The sequence below is a fragment of the Ascaphus truei genome, chromosome 11 (assembly GCF_040206685.1).
Source record: "Ascaphus truei isolate aAscTru1 chromosome 11, aAscTru1.hap1, whole genome shotgun sequence".
Classification (NCBI taxonomy): domain Eukaryota; kingdom Metazoa; phylum Chordata; class Amphibia; order Anura; family Ascaphidae; genus Ascaphus; species Ascaphus truei.
The window spans coordinates 53,405,719-53,422,554 of record NC_134493.1 but is presented as its reverse complement, the minus strand read 5'-3'; the positions used below and the strand labels follow the sequence as shown (position 1 = coordinate 53,422,554).

At 51.2% G+C, this 16,836-nt stretch overlaps 2 protein-coding genes across 4 annotated transcripts in view; one reads left to right on the top strand and one right to left on the bottom strand.

Annotated features, from left to right (window-relative positions):
• GLIS2 (GLIS family zinc finger 2) overlaps positions 1 to 7,764 on the top strand; it is a 36,708-nt gene extending 28,944 nt beyond the window's left edge. Inside the window, exons 2-3 of the mRNA XM_075566348.1 lie at positions 695 to 813; positions 1,540 to 7,764. Of these exons, the coding sequence (XP_075422463.1) occupies positions 702 to 813; positions 1,540 to 2,288 (861 nt within the window). The 5' untranslated portion in view covers positions 695 to 701 and the 3' untranslated portion in view covers positions 2,289 to 7,764. The remainder of the gene's footprint in view (positions 1 to 694; positions 814 to 1,539) is intronic.
• Positions 7,765 to 12,007: 4,243 nt separating this feature from the next.
• PAM16 (presequence translocase associated motor 16) lies at positions 12,008 to 16,743 on the bottom strand. Of its 3 annotated transcripts, none has more exons than XM_075566345.1 (5): positions 16,596 to 16,743; positions 15,777 to 15,861; positions 13,870 to 14,009; positions 12,523 to 12,588; positions 12,008 to 12,255 (listed from the first exon to the last, which is right to left on the bottom strand). In XM_075566345.1, exons 1-5 carry the CDS (start codon positions 16,596 to 16,598, stop codon positions 12,166 to 12,168), a joined length of 384 nt encoding a protein of 127 aa, XP_075422460.1. In that variant the 5' UTR covers positions 16,599 to 16,743; the 3' UTR covers positions 12,008 to 12,165. The 3 variants fall into 3 exon arrangements, with proteins under 3 accessions (XP_075422460.1, XP_075422462.1, XP_075422461.1); XM_075566347.1 differs by lacking the exon at positions 16,596 to 16,743 and adding an exon at positions 16,493 to 16,531; XM_075566346.1 differs by lacking the exon at positions 16,596 to 16,743 and adding an exon at positions 16,134 to 16,394.
• Between the last annotated feature and the right edge of the window lie 93 nt (positions 16,744 to 16,836).

Here is a 16,836-nt window from a genome sequence, read left to right as displayed (position 1 = left end):
ACAGTTTCTGACCCAGATGCTGGATATTCACTGCAATAATGCAGAGTAATATTTGCTTATAGATATTGAGTATTAACTGTATATTCTAGGTAACATCGGCAGTAACAGAGTAATATTTGCAAGTGCATGATGCTGAGCAATTTTTCTAGTGTTGCAGAGTATTTTTTTTTCACGTGTAAAATGCAAGTATATGCATCGTCCACCTCCAAAAGTACTCTGCAGGTAGTAATGCGTCATGATACTTTCAGCACTGCCACTTAGAGTATTATGATTCAGAGTATTATTGGATTTGGCAGAGTAATGTTTGCACTAATACAACGTAATATTGGAGTTTGTATTATATAGCGGAAGAGGTGTATACCGTAGGAGGTAACGGACGGTGAATATCATCTGCTGGTACTCATGTTTTGAGTAAGAGTAACAATTTCCCATGTTCATAAAATATGCCGAATAGTATTTGTAGGTATAATGTGCAGCGTTCTGCTTGCATAGACGCAGAGTACCACGAGTAATGTTAGCAGCTGAGGACTGAATAATACAGGCAGCACTAATCCCTGCAGTACTTTCTGCCAGTAAGAGATATAGAGTAACATTTGAAATACCTGTGATTAATACTTTAGGGACATGTTGATAGAGTAATGTTGTGCACAATCATGGAGTAACGTCTGGAGTATCTTTTCGGTTAATGCTGCAGGTACAAGATGCTTATCCACATCCGCACTCACACTAACGAGAGGCCGCACTGCTGCCCAACGTGTCACAAGAGCTTCTCGCGCCTGGAGAACCTCAAGATCCACAACCGCTCTCACACGGGTGAGTAACAAACCCCCCAATGTACCCATTATACCCTGCCACCCACTCCTCATACACCTATCATACGAGCCCCCTTCCTCATACACCTTTCATTCCCCCTTCCCCGTTCCGTTCATACCCCCTCCCAAGTTTAGTTCGGACCCCCTCCTTCCCCCTCGTTCATGCCCCCTCCTCCCGCCCCCCCCTCTTTCATACTCCCCTTTTCATACCCCTTCTTCCCCCCCCCCCTGTTCATATATTTTTTTTTCCTTCCCCCACTGTTCATTCCCCGAGCCCCCACCCCCACCCCCACCCCCCCTCTTCATACCCCTTCCTTTCCCCCACTGTTCATACTTCCCGGTTCCCCCCCCCCCCCCCGTTTATACCCTCTCCTTGTTTATAACCCCCTCCCCCGGTTCATACTCCACCCTTTACCCCGTTCATCCCCCCTTACCTCGTTTATACCCCCTCCACCGTTTCCCCCTCTTCATACTCCCCTGCTTAGAAAACAGGACCCTATAAAACATTATCAGCGCCCCCCGACAGAATGTACCTCTGCCCCGTGCCTAATACTCGCTGATCTCCTCTACATGCTGCTAAGAAACCTTTTGAAGTTGGTTATTCGTGCTTCCAAATACCACTTTGCCCCCAGAGAGCCTGTAGCAATGCAGGCGCAGGGGTTAATTGGTGAACCCCCCTCCCACCCCCACCCAGCTTCTGATGCAGCCATCTTTGTTTCTCCCGCAGGCGAAAAGCCCTACATGTGCCCCTACGAGGGCTGCAACAAGCGTTACTCCAACTCGAGCGACCGCTTCAAGCACACGCGCACTCACTACGTGGACAAGCCGTATTACTGCAAGATGCCCGGGTGTCAGAAGCGGTACACTGACCCCAGCTCCCTGCGCAAACACATCAAGGCCCACGGGCATTTCATCTCACACCAACAGCGCCAGCTGCTCAAGATCCACCAACCCCCCAAGCTGCTGGCAGCAGGGGAGGGCGGATACAGCAGTGGCACCCAGCTGATCATCCCTAACCCGGCCGCCATCTTTGGCAGCCAGTCGTTGCCCATCCCGCTGGCCCCGGGGCCCCTGGACCTCAGTTCGCTGGCGTGTGGAGGGGTGGCATCGGCCCTGGCGGGGCTGCCCAACCCAATGCTGACATTGGCAGGCTCTCCGTTGAACCTGGCCAAGGGCTCACTGTTATCCCAGGCCTACTCCGCGGCAGGCCTCGGCCTACCCCTGGTCTCCTTGGTAGCCGGGGTGGCGGGGAAGGCGGAGAGCGAGATGCGTCAGGGGGCCGGCAAAGGCCAGAGGTTCGAGGGCAGAGAGAGGACTGAAGGGTTAAAGGTGAGAGTCGGTTCAATGGACGGTCTGTCTCTGCTGCCCGGTGGCATGTTGGATCTTTCCCCGGGCGTTGGCTCGGAGTCGCTGTTGCCAGGATGGGTGGTCATCCCTCCCGGATCTGTGTTGCTGAAACCAGCCGTTGTCAACTGAGAAGACTGGACACCTCCCGACTTCTCCTCTGTGCCCCACCCCACCCCTGCCAAGACTGCACGGGCTGTTTTTGTGGGGGCTCCTCTCTTCAAGACGATGCTTTGACCAGTGACCCTTCCCGGCCACAGATGTTTGTTTGACCTTCTGGTACAATGCAGAACCGCAGCCACATGGGGAGAACAAAACAGGGGGGCTCAACTCCAGCCATCAAGACCCCCCAACAGGTCAAGTTGTAAGGATGTCCCAGCTTCAGCACAGGTGGCTCCATCAGTTCCAGCTTCAGCACAGGTGGCTAAAATCAGTCACAGCTTCAGCACAGGTGGGTCACTCAGTCCCAGCTTCAACACAGGTGGCTCAATTAGTCCCTGCTTCAGCACAGGTGGCTCGATCAGTGGCTCAGTCTTTGACTACTGATTGAGCCACCTGTGCTGAAGCTGGGGTATTCTTAAAACCTGACCCGTTGGGAGGTCTTGGACTGGAGTGGAGCGCCCGGCCTTAGAAGATAGAAAAGAGAATTCCTCCGCGGAAGATTTGAATTTTGGGCGGTATTTTTGCATCTTCATTGTAGACGCTCTCTTCCCGTTAAACGTGGGACCCCGAAACTGACCCAATTTCCCATGCTAGCCACAAAAGACGAGCGTCATCGCGGCCGGACGGTACAATAATCCTGCGGGAAGGGAAAGGAGAAGGAGGGATCAGGAATGAGCACTTGTGGCCGCGTGACGCCGGGTGTCCCAGGCCGCGGGGGGCGGGGGGCGCGGGGGGGGGAGTTACCCAGAGATCTCCGAGTCCTTGTTTGTATGTTTGTCCACGTTCACGAGAGAAGGTGGAAAAACCTTCCGAGAAAAGCAATAAAGCCGGGAGACGCTCGGACTGAGCTGAAAACCAGATGACGGAGAGAGCGGAACGCGCAGGGACACAGCCCAGGGACTGCAGCTGTGCAGAGACGCTCTCATCCACTGCCACGCACTCTTATATAATCTCATTTGCTTCCACACTTTCCTCTCTCGTCTCATTCCCTTGTGCTCTTACATTCCTTGATCACACACGTGTGTCCTCATTCCTCCTCACGTGTGCTCTCATTCCTCCTCACGTGTGCTCTCATTCCTCCTCACGTGTGCCCTCATTCCTCCTCACGTGTGCCCTCATTCCTCCTCACGTGTGCTCTCATTCCTCCTCACGTGTGCCCTCATTCCTCCTCACGTGTGCCCTCATTCCTCCTCACGTGTGCTCTCATTCCCCCTCACGTGTGCCCTCATTCCTCCTCACGTGTGCCCTCATTCCTCCTCACGTGTGCCCTCATTCCTCCTCACGTGTGCCCTCATTCCTCCTCACGTGTGCCCTCATTCCTCCTCACGTGTGCCCTCATTCCCCCTCACGTGTGCCCTCATTCCTCCTCACGTGTGCTCTCATTCCTCCTCACGTGTGCTCTCATTCCTCCTCACGTGTGCCCTCATTCCTCCTCACGTGTGCCCTCATTCCTCCTCACGTGTGCCCTCATTCCTCCTCACGTGTGCCCTCATTCCTCCTCACGTGTGCCCTCATTCCTCCTCACGTGTGCCCTCATTCCTCCTCACGTGTGCTCTCATTCCTCCTCACGTCTGCCCTCATTCCCCCTCACGTGTGCCCTCATTCCTCCTCACGTGTGCCCTCATTCCTCCTCACGTGTGCCCTCATTCCTCCTCACGTGTGCCCTCATTCCCCCTCACGTGTGCCCTCATTCCTCCTCACGTGTGCTCTCATTCCTCCTCACGTGTGCCCTCATTCCTCCTACGTGTGCCCTCATTCCTCCTACGTGTGCTCTCATTCCTCCTCACGTGTGCCCTCATACCTCCTCACGTGTGCCCTCATACCTCCTCACGTGTGCTCTCATTCCTCCTCACGTGTGTCCTCATTCCTCCTCACGTGTGCTCTCATTCCTCCTCACGTGTGCCCTCATTCCTCCTCACGTGTGCCCTCATTCCTCCTCACGTGTGCCCTCATTCCTCCTCACGTGTGCTCTCATTCCTCCTCACGTCTGCCCTCATTCCCCCTCACGTGTGCCCTCATTCCTCCTCACGTGTGCCCTCATTCCTCCTCACGTGTGCCCTCATTCCTCCTCACGTGTGCCCTCATTCCCCCTCACGTGTGCCCTCATTCCTCCTCACGTGTGCTCTCATTCCTCCTCACGTGTGCCCTCATTCCTCCTCACGTGTGCCCTCATTCCTCCTCACGTGTGCCCTCATTCCTCCTACGTGTGCTCTCATTCCTCCTCACGTGTGCCCTCATTCCTCCTCACGTGTGCTCTCATTCCTCCTCACGTGTGCCCTCATTCCTCCTCACGTGTGCCCTCATTCTTTTTATCCTACATTCCTTTACGCTCTCGTCCTTTTACACACGTCTTGCTCTCTCACACTCCCCCCGAGGGGAGACCCTTTTCTCTCTCATATGAAAACGTCTTTCTTATTCTCACACTTTTCTCCTGTCTCACACGCACTTCCCTGCTGTCTCTCACACACGCACTTCCCTGCTGTCTCTTTCACACGCACTTCCCTGCTGTCTCTCACACGCACTTCCCTGCTGTCTCTCTCACACGCACTTCCCTGCTGTCTCTCACACACGCACTTCCCTGCTGTCTCTCTCACACGCACTTCCCTGCTGTCTCTCACACACGCACTTCCCTGCTGTCTCTCACACACGCACTTCCCTGCTGTCTCTTTCACACGCACTTCCCTGCTGTCTCTCACACGCACTTCCCTGCTGTCTCTCACACGCACTTCCCTGCTGTCTCTCACACGCACTTCCCTGCTGTCTCTCACACACGCACTTCCCTGCTGTCTCTCACACACGCACTTCCCTGCTGTCTCTCACACACGCACTTCCTTGCTGTCTCTCTCACACGCACTTCCCTGCTGTCTCTCACACACGCGCTTCCCTGCTGTCTCACACGCACTTCCCTGCTGTCTCACACACACGCACTTCCCTGCTGTCTCTCACACACGCACTTCCCTGCTGTCTCACACACACGCACTTCCCTGCTGTCTCTCACACACGCACTTCCCTGCTGTCTCTCACACACGCACTTCCCTGCTGTCTCTCACACACGCACTTCCCTGCTGTCTCTCACACACGCACTTCCCTGCTGTCTCTCACACACGCACTTCCCTGCTGTCTCTCACACACGCACTTCCCTGCTGTCTCTCTCACACGCACTTCCCTGCTGTCTCTCACACACGCACTTCCCTGCGGTCTCTCACACACGCACTTCCTTGCTGTCTCTCACACACGCACTTCCCTGCTGTCTCTCACACACGCACTTCCCTGCTGTCTCTCACACACGCACTTCCCTGCTGTCTCACACACGCGCTTCCCTGCTGTCTCTCACACGCGCTTCCCTGCTGTCTCTCACACACGCACTTCCCTGCTGTCTCTCACACACGCACTTCCCTGCTGTCTCTCACACATGCACTTCCCTGCTGTCTCTCACACATGCGCTTCCCTGCTGTCTCACACGCACTTCCCTGCTGTCTCTCACATGCACTTCCCTGCTGTCTCTCACACGCACTTCCCTGCTGTCTCTCACACGCGCTTCTCTGCTGTCTCACACACGCGCTTCCCTGCTGTCTCTCACACACGCGCTTCCCTGCTGTCTCACACACGCGCTTCCCTGCTGTCTCTCACACACGCACTTCCCTGCTGTCTCTCACACACGCACTTCCCTGCTGTCTCTCACACACGCACTTCCCTGCTGTCTCTCACACGCACTTCCCTGCTCTCTCACACACGCACTTCCCTGCTGTCTCTCACACACGCACTTCCTTGCTGTCTCTCACACACGCACTTCCCTGCTGTCTCTCACACACGCACTTCCCTGCTGTCTCTCACACACGCACTTCCCTGCTGTCTCTCACACACGCACTTCCCTGCTGTCTCTCTCACACGCACTTCCCTGCTGTCTCTCACACACGCACTTCCCTGCTGTCTCTCTCACACGCACTTCCCTGCTGTCTCTCACACACGCACTTCCTTGCTGTCTCTCACACACGCACTTCCCTGCTGTCTCTCACACACGCACTTCCCTGCTGTCTCTCACACACGCACTTCCCTGCTGTCTCTCACACACGCACTTCCCTGCTGTCTCTCACACACTCCTCTCTCACCCCCAGCTCCCCCCTCGCCGCTCTCTCCGCCCCCCCCCCCCTATGACAAAGCATTCTGAATCCGCTGAATGCCGCTTCCCGCTCTTCCCGGAGAGCGCAGAAACCTCGCTTTTTAACCAATCACAATGTCTTATGTGTTAGTCCTGTGCCGCGTGCCGCCACCGGGAGGCGCCGATCTCCGCAGGCTCCGGCCCTGAAGGAGCAACCCAAGCTACTCTTATAGACTGTGTGAGTGACTGCGCGCGATGCTCCGGTGTCTGAGGGGTTAACCCTATACAACGGGCGGTCACCTCCAGTCCTCAAGGGCCACCAACATGCCACGTTTTCAGGATATCCCTGCTTCAGCACAGGTGGCTCAGTCGAAGAGCCTGCTTCAGCATTAGGGGGTGCAGTCGAAGACTGAGCCACTGACCTGTGCTGAAGCAGGGACATCCTGAAAACCTGGCCTGTTGGTGGCCCTGGAGGGCTGGAGTTGCCCACCCCTGCTATAGAAGGTTTTAGGTGATTGATCAGCTTGATGCTGTGTTCCCCCGTTAGAGGTCAGTGGGGCGATGCTCTGCAGAAGAAGGCAAACGGTTAACCCGCTTTGCTGCCAGATTGCAGTGCAGGGTGGGTAATGGGGGAGGCGCCCGTGCAGGATAGCACTTAATTAAAGCAGCAGTCCCGCCTGGGTGTCCTGAACCTAGAGGGGTTCCCAGGAGCTGACGTGGTCCCCCAACCTCTGGGGATCTCCGCACTTCCCCGAATGACCAGCACGTCTGTCTGCTGGATGAGAAATCCATGCCAAGTGGACACACAATGGCCACGGGTCAGGCTCGCTCTGGCAGCCAGTAGAAAGCTGTGATGTCATCAAATATCTCACGAGCCGTGGGGTCACCAGAGGTCGGGATCACAGAACAGCTCTGAGGGGCCCGGGTTCTGAGGGGCCCCCCGGGGCCCAGGTAAGGTTTAAAAAAACTAATTGGGGTGAAGAGGTTTGCTGCTTTACGTGAGTAATACTCTGCATGGCCCAAGGTTGATGGAGTGACGTTCTGCAGCTATCTAAGCTACAGTAAGTGCCTTCTCTATTAAAAATATCTCCGTGCCCTCCGACCTGTGTGCGTTTCATTACCGACCGACATGAAAAACCTGTTCTGCATCTGTGTAGTGTGTGTGTGTGTGTAGTGTGTGTGTGTGTGTGACTGCGGCGTGAGTGCGTCATGACGAGACCGCCCATGAGCGCGGAGACTGTCCTGTGTGCGTGCCAGTGAGGCGAGCTGCCAACGAGACGCTCTCCGAAGGGGAGAGCGTTTATACGACCGATGGAAATATTAATAAAAGCCTCCGTTTTAAACATGTCCGCTGGGTCTTGCAGTCTCTTTTGTGTGTGTTTCTCTTCTGGCGGGGAGAGTCGGATAAGGGGCCAAGGAGTGATGCTCTGCAGAGGGTGCCAGCTGTAGGATAGCAGGAGGGCGGAGGGATCATGAGGAAGCAATGCAGTGGTCTGTAGCAGGGAAGCGAAGTGATGCTCTGCAAATGCCTGGAAGCAAGGGGGCTTAAAGGAGTGACACTCTGCAGACTTCCAGGCAGCTATATAGTTACATAGTAGACAAGGTTGAAAAAAAAAACATCTGTCAAGTTCAACCTGAGCTACATTTAGACGACAGATACTTTATCCTATAACCGTACTTGCAGTATATTGATCCAGAGGAAGGCAAACACAAACCCCCCCAGTGACATATCATCCAAAGATGTCTCATAAGGGGGAAAATAAATTCCTTCCTGACTCCAAGAATTGGCAATCAAATTACTCCCTGGATCAACATTCTTCCCATGGTTACTTATTTGGTATATCCCTGTATACATTTCCTTTCTAAAAAGATGTCCGACCTTTTTTTGAACAAATCTATTGTATCTGCCATCACAGTCTCCATGGGTAATGAATTCCACACTGTAACTGCCCTTACTGTAAAGAACCCTTTCCTTTGTTGCTGGTGAAATCTCCTTTCCTGCAACCTTAAGGGATGGCCCGAGTCCTTTGTACTGCCCGTGAGATGAATAGTTCTTTTGAAAGCTCCTTGTATTGTCCCCAAATATATTTATATATAGTTATCATAATCCTTTTACACATCTCTTCTAAGGTAAAGAAATCTAATGTAGCTAGCCTCTCCTCATAAATCAGATTATCCATCCTCTTTATTCATTTGGTGGCTCTTCTGCATTTTTTCTAGTTTCATAATGTATTTTTTATGGAGTGTGCCAAAACTGTGCTCCATATTCAAGGTGTGCCCTTAGCATAACTATTCCCCTCTAAAGACATTACTTTCTTCCCTTCCATCCATTCCCCGTTTAATGCAAGAAAAGATCTTATTTGCCTTTGCAGCTACTGCCTGACATTGGGCACTATTGCTAAATTATATACATGAAGATTTGCTACAGATTAGGTAATAGTATCTAATTGTAGAAATAATACCCTATGTGGGATATTAAGAGCATAGTAGCTAGCAAAGGCTGATGTTCCACCACCTATTGTTTGCATCTAAATATCCTGGATATCCTCCATATTCTATATAGCAGCGGCAGTGTTTGTAAACAAGGACAAGCTGTCAGGCAGAGTCTTGCTAAGGCAATAAGCCAGCGGTATACAAAGTATCCTTACACTTAATATTCAAGATAGTGATATTCATATAGATACTCGTAGTCTGGTGTCCCTACTAGAACCATTTAATATCTAAATGCTCTGCAACACTCAGGGTGAGTATGCAATCTGCTGTCAGTATTTGGTTTTACGCCTTGTCTGTCCCGCTGCTAAACCACATGGGGACGTTTAGCGTAATGGCGTCACACACCGACGCACGTTTCACCTCCAATGACGCTTCAAGGTGGCACCGTCCAGCGGAGATCTTGTAGTATATATATATATATATATATATATACACCCAGGCTTGGTTATAGCTTCAGCCCCATTGCTGTCCTGAGAAATCTCGCTGTATTAATGTGTTGTGAACTCTGAAAGTCCACGGGATGGCAGGTGAGTAATCAGCGTATTTACTGGCACCCACATCTCGGGTAAAATACTGCAGTCGTTATTGTGTGCAGTATGTAGTTAACCATTGAATACTACAATAATAGAGATGTCAGAGATATCCCCATTATCCTACTTTGGAGTATCTGTTTATAAGGAGAGATATATAGTCTAAGACTACATAATACTGGAGATCACATATGTACTTAGCAGCCACTAGTGTATTACTTAGACCATAAGTCTTCAAGTGGTCAGAATGTACATTAGATAATTATATGCTCATGACCACAATAATCTTTAGCTGTACATATACAGAGCATATCGAATGAATTAACAGTTATCAAATGTAGTAGTTAGTATCAAATTCCAGTGTATAGATATCTTTACACATCCTATTAAATTAGGTATATTTGTTTATCCTTCACATCATAGGAAATCAGATTAGTCAGTATCTGTACGCGAGGTGTGAACAGCTGTGGCCGATACACGTATAGACAGCAAAGCGATATGAGGAGACAAGGGACATCTCCGCATGAATTATATAAATGGTGAAAAGACGAATCCCTTGTGGCGACAAGGTGCCCAAAATATAAATCCATTTGTCCCAATTCCCCTGTGTAATGGTCTCTGGAATGTGGTCTATCCCTTTGAAAATAAGATGGGAAAAACCACCATCGTATTGTCCATTAACGCGTTTCGCCTGGGCTGTATCTCTGTTATTGCGGATATCCTCTACATGTTCCAATATCCTCCGTCTAAATTGACGATATGTCTTGCCGATATACTTTCTGGGGCAGACGCAGACCACCCAACATATCACACCGGTGCTTCTGCCGCTGGTAAAATTCCTCATGCTCCAGGTCCTAGTCGTTACAGTTGTTCCAATTGCTGGTTGCCTGCCGATATTGACATGCGCGACACCCCTGGTATTTATAGTTGCCATTTTGTCTCCTTGGCAGCCAGGTGGATTTGTCTTTAGGATCACGATGGCTGTGCAGTATAATGTCTAAGATTGGCCGATCTTCTGCTTACCACTGCTGGCTAAGGCCTGGGACATAGAGGGTTCAGCTGCGCTCCTGCTCTGCCTCGCCTGCTGAAAATTGTGCTTTTTTCTGTCCTTGCAGGTGAGGCAGTGAGCGAGCTCTGGGGGCGGAGGCGTGTCAGGAGGCGGAGCTAGTCCCCCGCTCCCATTGGATGGGAGCGGTCACGTGACCGCTCCTTCGCTTCCCAGAGCGGCAAATTTGAAACGCCTGTCTCAGCAAAGTTTCTGAGCCTCTGCACGCATGCGGAGGGGGAATCTATAGCCGCACTGATGACAGATGCAGGGGGTTAGTGCATCTGCTCAGCGCGGCTCAGCGAGGTTGAACTTACTGTCCCAGGCCTTAGAGGGTGAAACCTGTCGTAGGTCGGAATCCTGCAGGACATGCCAATGTCTGAAGTATGTTATGAATTGGCCACCATGGGTTGTTAAAAAAGTGCCTATTAGTCTGTTTAACCCGTAGCTGGTGTTTTCTTATTACCCAGAAGCGTGGCACGCGCCTTGTGTCAGTGTACTTAGCCCTGTGCTACGCCTTCTTGATATTATTAGAACTGTACCCCCTGGCCTTGACGCGATCTTTCATGAAGTTCGCTTGTACCTCAAACTCTTGACCAGTGGTGCAGCTCCGACTCTCAGGAATTGGCCCACCGGGATGCCTGTCACTAGGTCAATATAAGTACGTTTTTATATACGTACCTGATACTAGGTTATGAGCTTATATATTGTGTAACCAGCATTCTCCCTTGATTGCCATATGAACAGTTATATACTCTACCTGAGAGAGCTATTGTGGCTTAGGATATAGGCCATGGGCACTTTTTACTTGATTTACTCAACTACATATATTGCCTAAAGCTTCTGATAAGGATATGGGGCCATACGGACAGTAAGATTATCCTGTTGCCTAAACCTTCATATAAGGGTCTGGGATTACAGCGACACGAAGAATATCAGTGGTTCATCATTAAGTGTCCAGTTTGTTGCTAATCCGGCCAGCTGAGACTATTTGTTAACAGGACATATAGGGACATACAGTACTATATGATACCGGCTTTATTACCACTCCGGTTAATCAGGTCTCCTATCCTTTAGGTTTATTCACCCTGGTTAGAGTTTAGCCATAACCTCTGTCAGATAACGTGCATCCACTTTATGTACTGTTAGTCCAACATTATTTTCCTTATACTCCTAATAAAGGTTACATTTGAGTATTTTCAGCATTACTTTGTATTAAGGGTGCTGTATATAGGGGTGCTGTATATAGGGGCCCATTCTTTCCTTGCCTCGGCCAGGTCCCGTCCTAGTACTATTACATGCTGCTAGCACCTATCCACTTGTGACTGCTGCAAGAGTTAACTCCCTCTCTCCCCATCCCCTTTTACTACTCAGTACAGAGAGGTGCCCGTGCGACAGTGTCCTGCAGATTCCTGCGGCCGGGAAGGGGCTCCTGCGGCCGGGAAGGGGCTCCTGCGGCCGGGAAGGGGCTCCTGCAGCCGGGAAGGGGCTCCTGCAGCGACGCTTCACTCACAGCCGGGGATACGAAACGGCATCTTTATTCGCGCGGTTATAAATTACAGGAGGGAGCTGGGTGGTAGAGAAGGGGTCACGGGTCACACCCCTTCCCTGCCAGAGGCGGCCGGTGACGCATGGCCCCTCTGGCAGGGAGGGGGTTAACAGGGCTGGGGGGGCCACCGGTCACGTCTGCTTGGCCTCCTCTTTGGACTGTTGCGGTGGCTCTGACTGGATCTCTAACTCCTGGTCCAGCCGCTCCTTAGCGCGCACGACCTACAGCGAGGGAGAGGATGTGTCAATCCCACGCAGCCAACGAACCCCCCCCCCCCCCCCCAAAAAAAAACCACCGACAAAGATTTGGCTGCGGTGGTTTCCCCGGACATTATTTACAAGTCGCAAGTCTTCTGGGTCTCAGGATGGAGGGGGTGAGAGGGGGGGGGATTCCCCTTATCCTGCCCAGAGACCAAGTAAAGATAAGGGGAGATGGAGAGAGGGAGACGATTAACCCCTTGCTGCGCGATGCGATGCCGGGCTCCTTACCTTGGACTGCAGGTAGAAGGAGCCCCCCACAGACTTGTCATTAACCTTGAAAAGGTGGTCATAGTTCTGCGGAGACAGAGGGGGACACGTAGGAGGGAGTCAGGACATATATATATATACACACATACATACATACATACATACATAAAACACACGTGTATAATTGTACGCCAAAGGACATATATACATACATACATACACGTGTGTTTTGTGTATTTGTAAACATGCCGACATATTGCGCGGCGCGGTACAATGGGGGATACAGAGTGGTATCAATTACATGAATGACACAGAGAGAAAAATAACTATTAAAAAGGAGCAATATGTGCGCATAAAAAAATGATTACTGTTTTTTTTTAAACATTAGATTGAAGCAGGGGGGTCTCCGGAGCTGAACCCCGTTAATTTGAGCTCTGCGGACCCCCCCGATTCCCCAGATACAGACCGGACGGGGTTGGCGGCTTCTCGGCAAAGTTTAGAGCTCCCGTGTTCCAATAGGAAGCCGGGCCTGATGATGTCACAGCTTCCTATTGGCCGGCAGGGTGCGGGAGCTTTGAAAAGCCGCCATTACATGAACCTAGCAAACCGAGCGGCTACCGGTGCCCCCTACAGAGGAGGTCGGTTTCGGAAGCAGGGGGTCCCCGGGGCTGAAATTAATGGGGTTCAGTTCCGGAGACCCCCTGCTTCAATTAAATGTGTTAAAGAACAATTGCCCCTTTAAATAACTATGGATATCCACACGTCTATACTTACACATAGCAACACGTGCAGTGAGTGATAGGTACAGATATGTAGAGAGAGAGAGAGAGAGGTATGTGCTGGATAATATATAGCTGCGCTTATAGTGCCTGGCGATGTCGCTCCAAAACAAATCCATTGACTCCGTCGCAAGCGCTTACAGTAAGCGCGACAGAGCGACAAAATTTTTTGAAGCCGGGTAAATTGATTTTTTTAGAGACAGTTGCCACATGTGACCGTCTCTAAACCAATCAGAGAGCGCTGCCCGCCCCCTTCGTGACGTCACAGGCCTTGTCGCCAGCGACGTCGCTGAAAACTAAAAGTTCAACTTTCTCTAGTGGCGACGGGTGACGTCATCGGTCGCGTCGCCGGCACTATAAACGCGGCCTAAAACTGCCTTTTTTATGCCCTGTTAATCCTATAACAGGTTTCCATGTTCTTCAGGGGTTAACGTATAGTACGGGCCCTGCTTTAAGTTACTGGTGATCGCGCAAATCCTATAAACGTGTAGGGACGGGAGCTAGTCGCTGGGTTCATTTAGTCCCATAACAGACGTGTATCCTATGGGGATTTCCGCTGCGTAGCTGTGGGTTTTGTGCCGGGTTTTACCTTCTGGATTTCTTCTGGGCTCAGTGTGGAAATGTTTAGGATCTGCTTTGCCTCCTGCAGGCTGAGCCCGGACAGGCTGCTGGCCGCTGCGGACTCTTGACCGGCCCGTCCACCTCTGGCCTCAGCGGCTGCCCTGCTTGCTGAGAAAGAAACAGGCTTAGCTCCTCCCACTGCGCAAACTTGCCTTAAAAGCGACCTAAGACCACAGTGACCAAAGAGCAGCAAAATGTTTAATAGGCTAACACAGGGGTGTGCAAACCTTTTAGTGTGCGCCCCACTGCCTGTTTTCCCCCTCCCTTACCTGCTCACCGGCGTTTTCTGACGTCACGTCATCATGGCAACTAGACATCATGTGACACCGCAGCGTTGCCATGGCGACTGTCACAAGAAGCCGCCCGGAGGTAAGGGACTTGCAGAGGCCTCGCTCGCTCCCCCGGCTTTTAATTGAAATGCTTTGGGGAAGAGCGCGGGGACTCTGTAAGCTCCGCGCCCCCCCAGAAAATGTCACGCCCCCCCCCCAGTTTGCGCACCCCTGGGCTAACGGCCAGTCCTTTCTTGGGTTACAATGGGCTAAATATAGGTGATCAGCACTAGTTTACTGACAGGAGGAACCGCAAAGTGTTGAAGTTAAAGTTGACGCCCAGTTTGAGATCGAAGGTTGCTATGAACGGCATCGGTAACACGATCAGGCACTCCTGGGCTGGATACACACGGGGTTGAGCTGGGAACGCCACTGGAGCCGTCTCCTGTGTCTCATCGTGCCTTCCTTCCCCATGTTTGCCTGTCACTTACTCTGCTGGCTCTGGTCCCGTTGTCCGAAGCTGTGCACACCCGACGCGTTTCAGGTATCATGCACCTTCTCAAGGGATACAGAACTAATCCCACCCCGTCTCCAGTCCCGCCTCCGCAGCTGTGCACACCCGACGCATTTCAGGTATCATCCACCTTCTCAAGGGATACAGGACTAATCCCGCCCCGTCTCCAGTCCTGCCTCCGCATCTGTGCACACCCGACGCGTTTCAGGTATCATCCACCTTCTCAAGGGATACAGAACTAATTCCCCTCCATCTCCAGTACCGCCTCCGCAGCTGTTGTTCCACATCTCTATCCTCTGATATGCATTAGGGGTACCCAGCTGTGGAGAGGGGATCAGCGTAGTCGGAATGGGATTACATCTGGATCAAGCATGCATGATACCGCGAAACGCAGTGGAGGCGGACCAGCATCCTCGGCGCAATTTTTTTAATTTTTTTTTATTTTTTAGCTCTGACATTGCAACAGTTTGTCACATGAAGTGGGATTGAGGCAATTGACCTATTGTTTTGAAATGTCTTTATTTCATGCTGTATATAACTCACTATTTATTATGATTTTCCTTTGATATAATATTGCTTGGGCCACTAAATTCAGACTACGCCTCGAGCGCACCTACACTTTTTTATATACACTAGTTTACAACACATATCCACTGCCCGCTCCAATTATATGGTAAACACTGCACTACATAATGATAAAGAGTATCCCATACCGTTAATTTCCCTCTTAACATGAATATGCTGCGCAGCCGTTTAATAGAGTATCCCTAAAAAAAAATGTTTTTTAAATTAACATGCTGCACTGTATGATGATGTGGAGTATCTCTATACACTTCCAGCTATACATACACACACACACACACACACACACACACTGATTTATAATATAGTATATACACTTCCAGTCCATGCATATCACTGAGCCGCACTGTGTAGTAATAGTATGTATGTGTATACACACACTGCAGAGTATAGTTACACGGTATATCTCAATACACTTCCTTTGAACATGTTGCCCTATATAAAGAAACGGAGGATGTGTATATGTCAGCTGTGTGTGATCTGCTCCATGTACAGGACACGGGTACTCACCCGCAAACTCCTGGCGCAACGCCCGTGCGAAGGCGCGTCCCACGACCTGTGCCCCCATCACCAGGATCTGTGCCAAGTACTTGGCCTGTTGGGGGAGGAGGGAAGACATGTTAACCCCAACATGTGTACAAGACGGGATGCAATCTGCCAGACACCCAACATGGGATGAAAATGGGAAACCACACAACACGTCACCCAACATGCACAAAACGTGTTGTTTGATAGATAGCATGATGATGTTGACTCTACATGCCAACAGGAGTCAGTTCACATGTCAACATGGCTCAATTACATGATTTCACATGCACAAAACAGATTAATTTCACATGACGTTAAATAACATGACCTGGCACTCACCAAAAGTCTTTACATATGAACCTTACCGTCACATTGTGTGATGGCATGTTACCCGACATACACAAAACATGTGACCGTCACACAGTGTGGCCACACTGCGTCACGTGAACGCACACACAACGGGATAATGCACACACGTGACAGGTCATGCAAATAATGATGTGACCCTACACCCAGGTAACAGGACATGTCAAATGTGAACACGCGTGACGCGGTGACACGAGAGCACGTGTGGGGAAAAACCCCAACACAATTGGCTGCTTATGATCTGACATGGTGCCCTACACATGATTGTCACACATGTCACATGTTCTCTGACCTGCCAGCCATCTGACATGACAGGGGCATGATGTCACTACCTGTTAAACATGTGACACACGTGTCCTGCCAATGCGCGTGCTGAACCAGCACATGTGGACACAATGTACGTGGCGCGGGGGGCTCTGGGAGCCTCTCACTTACCATGCCGCTCCGATGCCCGCTCTCAGATGCAGTGCTCAAGGTCACTGAGCGGGGTCAGAGGGGAAAGAGCAACCGGAAGCAGCCGGGGGCGGACGTGTGCAGCCATGTTGGTGCTCCTGCTGGAAAATCGTAAAAACGAGCGAGTTGGGAGGAGGAAGGTGGTCGACAAGAAGTTTCCGGTCAGGACAGCAGAGGCCTAACATGGCCGTCTTCCGGCTGCATCGTTGCCATAGAAACCTGG

Excerpts from the sequence above, each read along its gene's own strand:
- PAM16 (XM_075566345.1), bottom strand. Across the intron at positions 14,010-15,776 it reads GTTGCGCCAGGAGTTTGCGG|CAAGCAGGGCAGCCGCTGAG; the intron begins GTGAGTACCCGT and ends TTTCTTTCTCAG. Across the intron at positions 12,256-12,522 it reads CCTTCTACCTGCAGTCCAAG|GTCGTGCGCGCTAAGGAGCG; the intron begins GTAAGGAGCCCG and ends CCCTCGCTGTAG.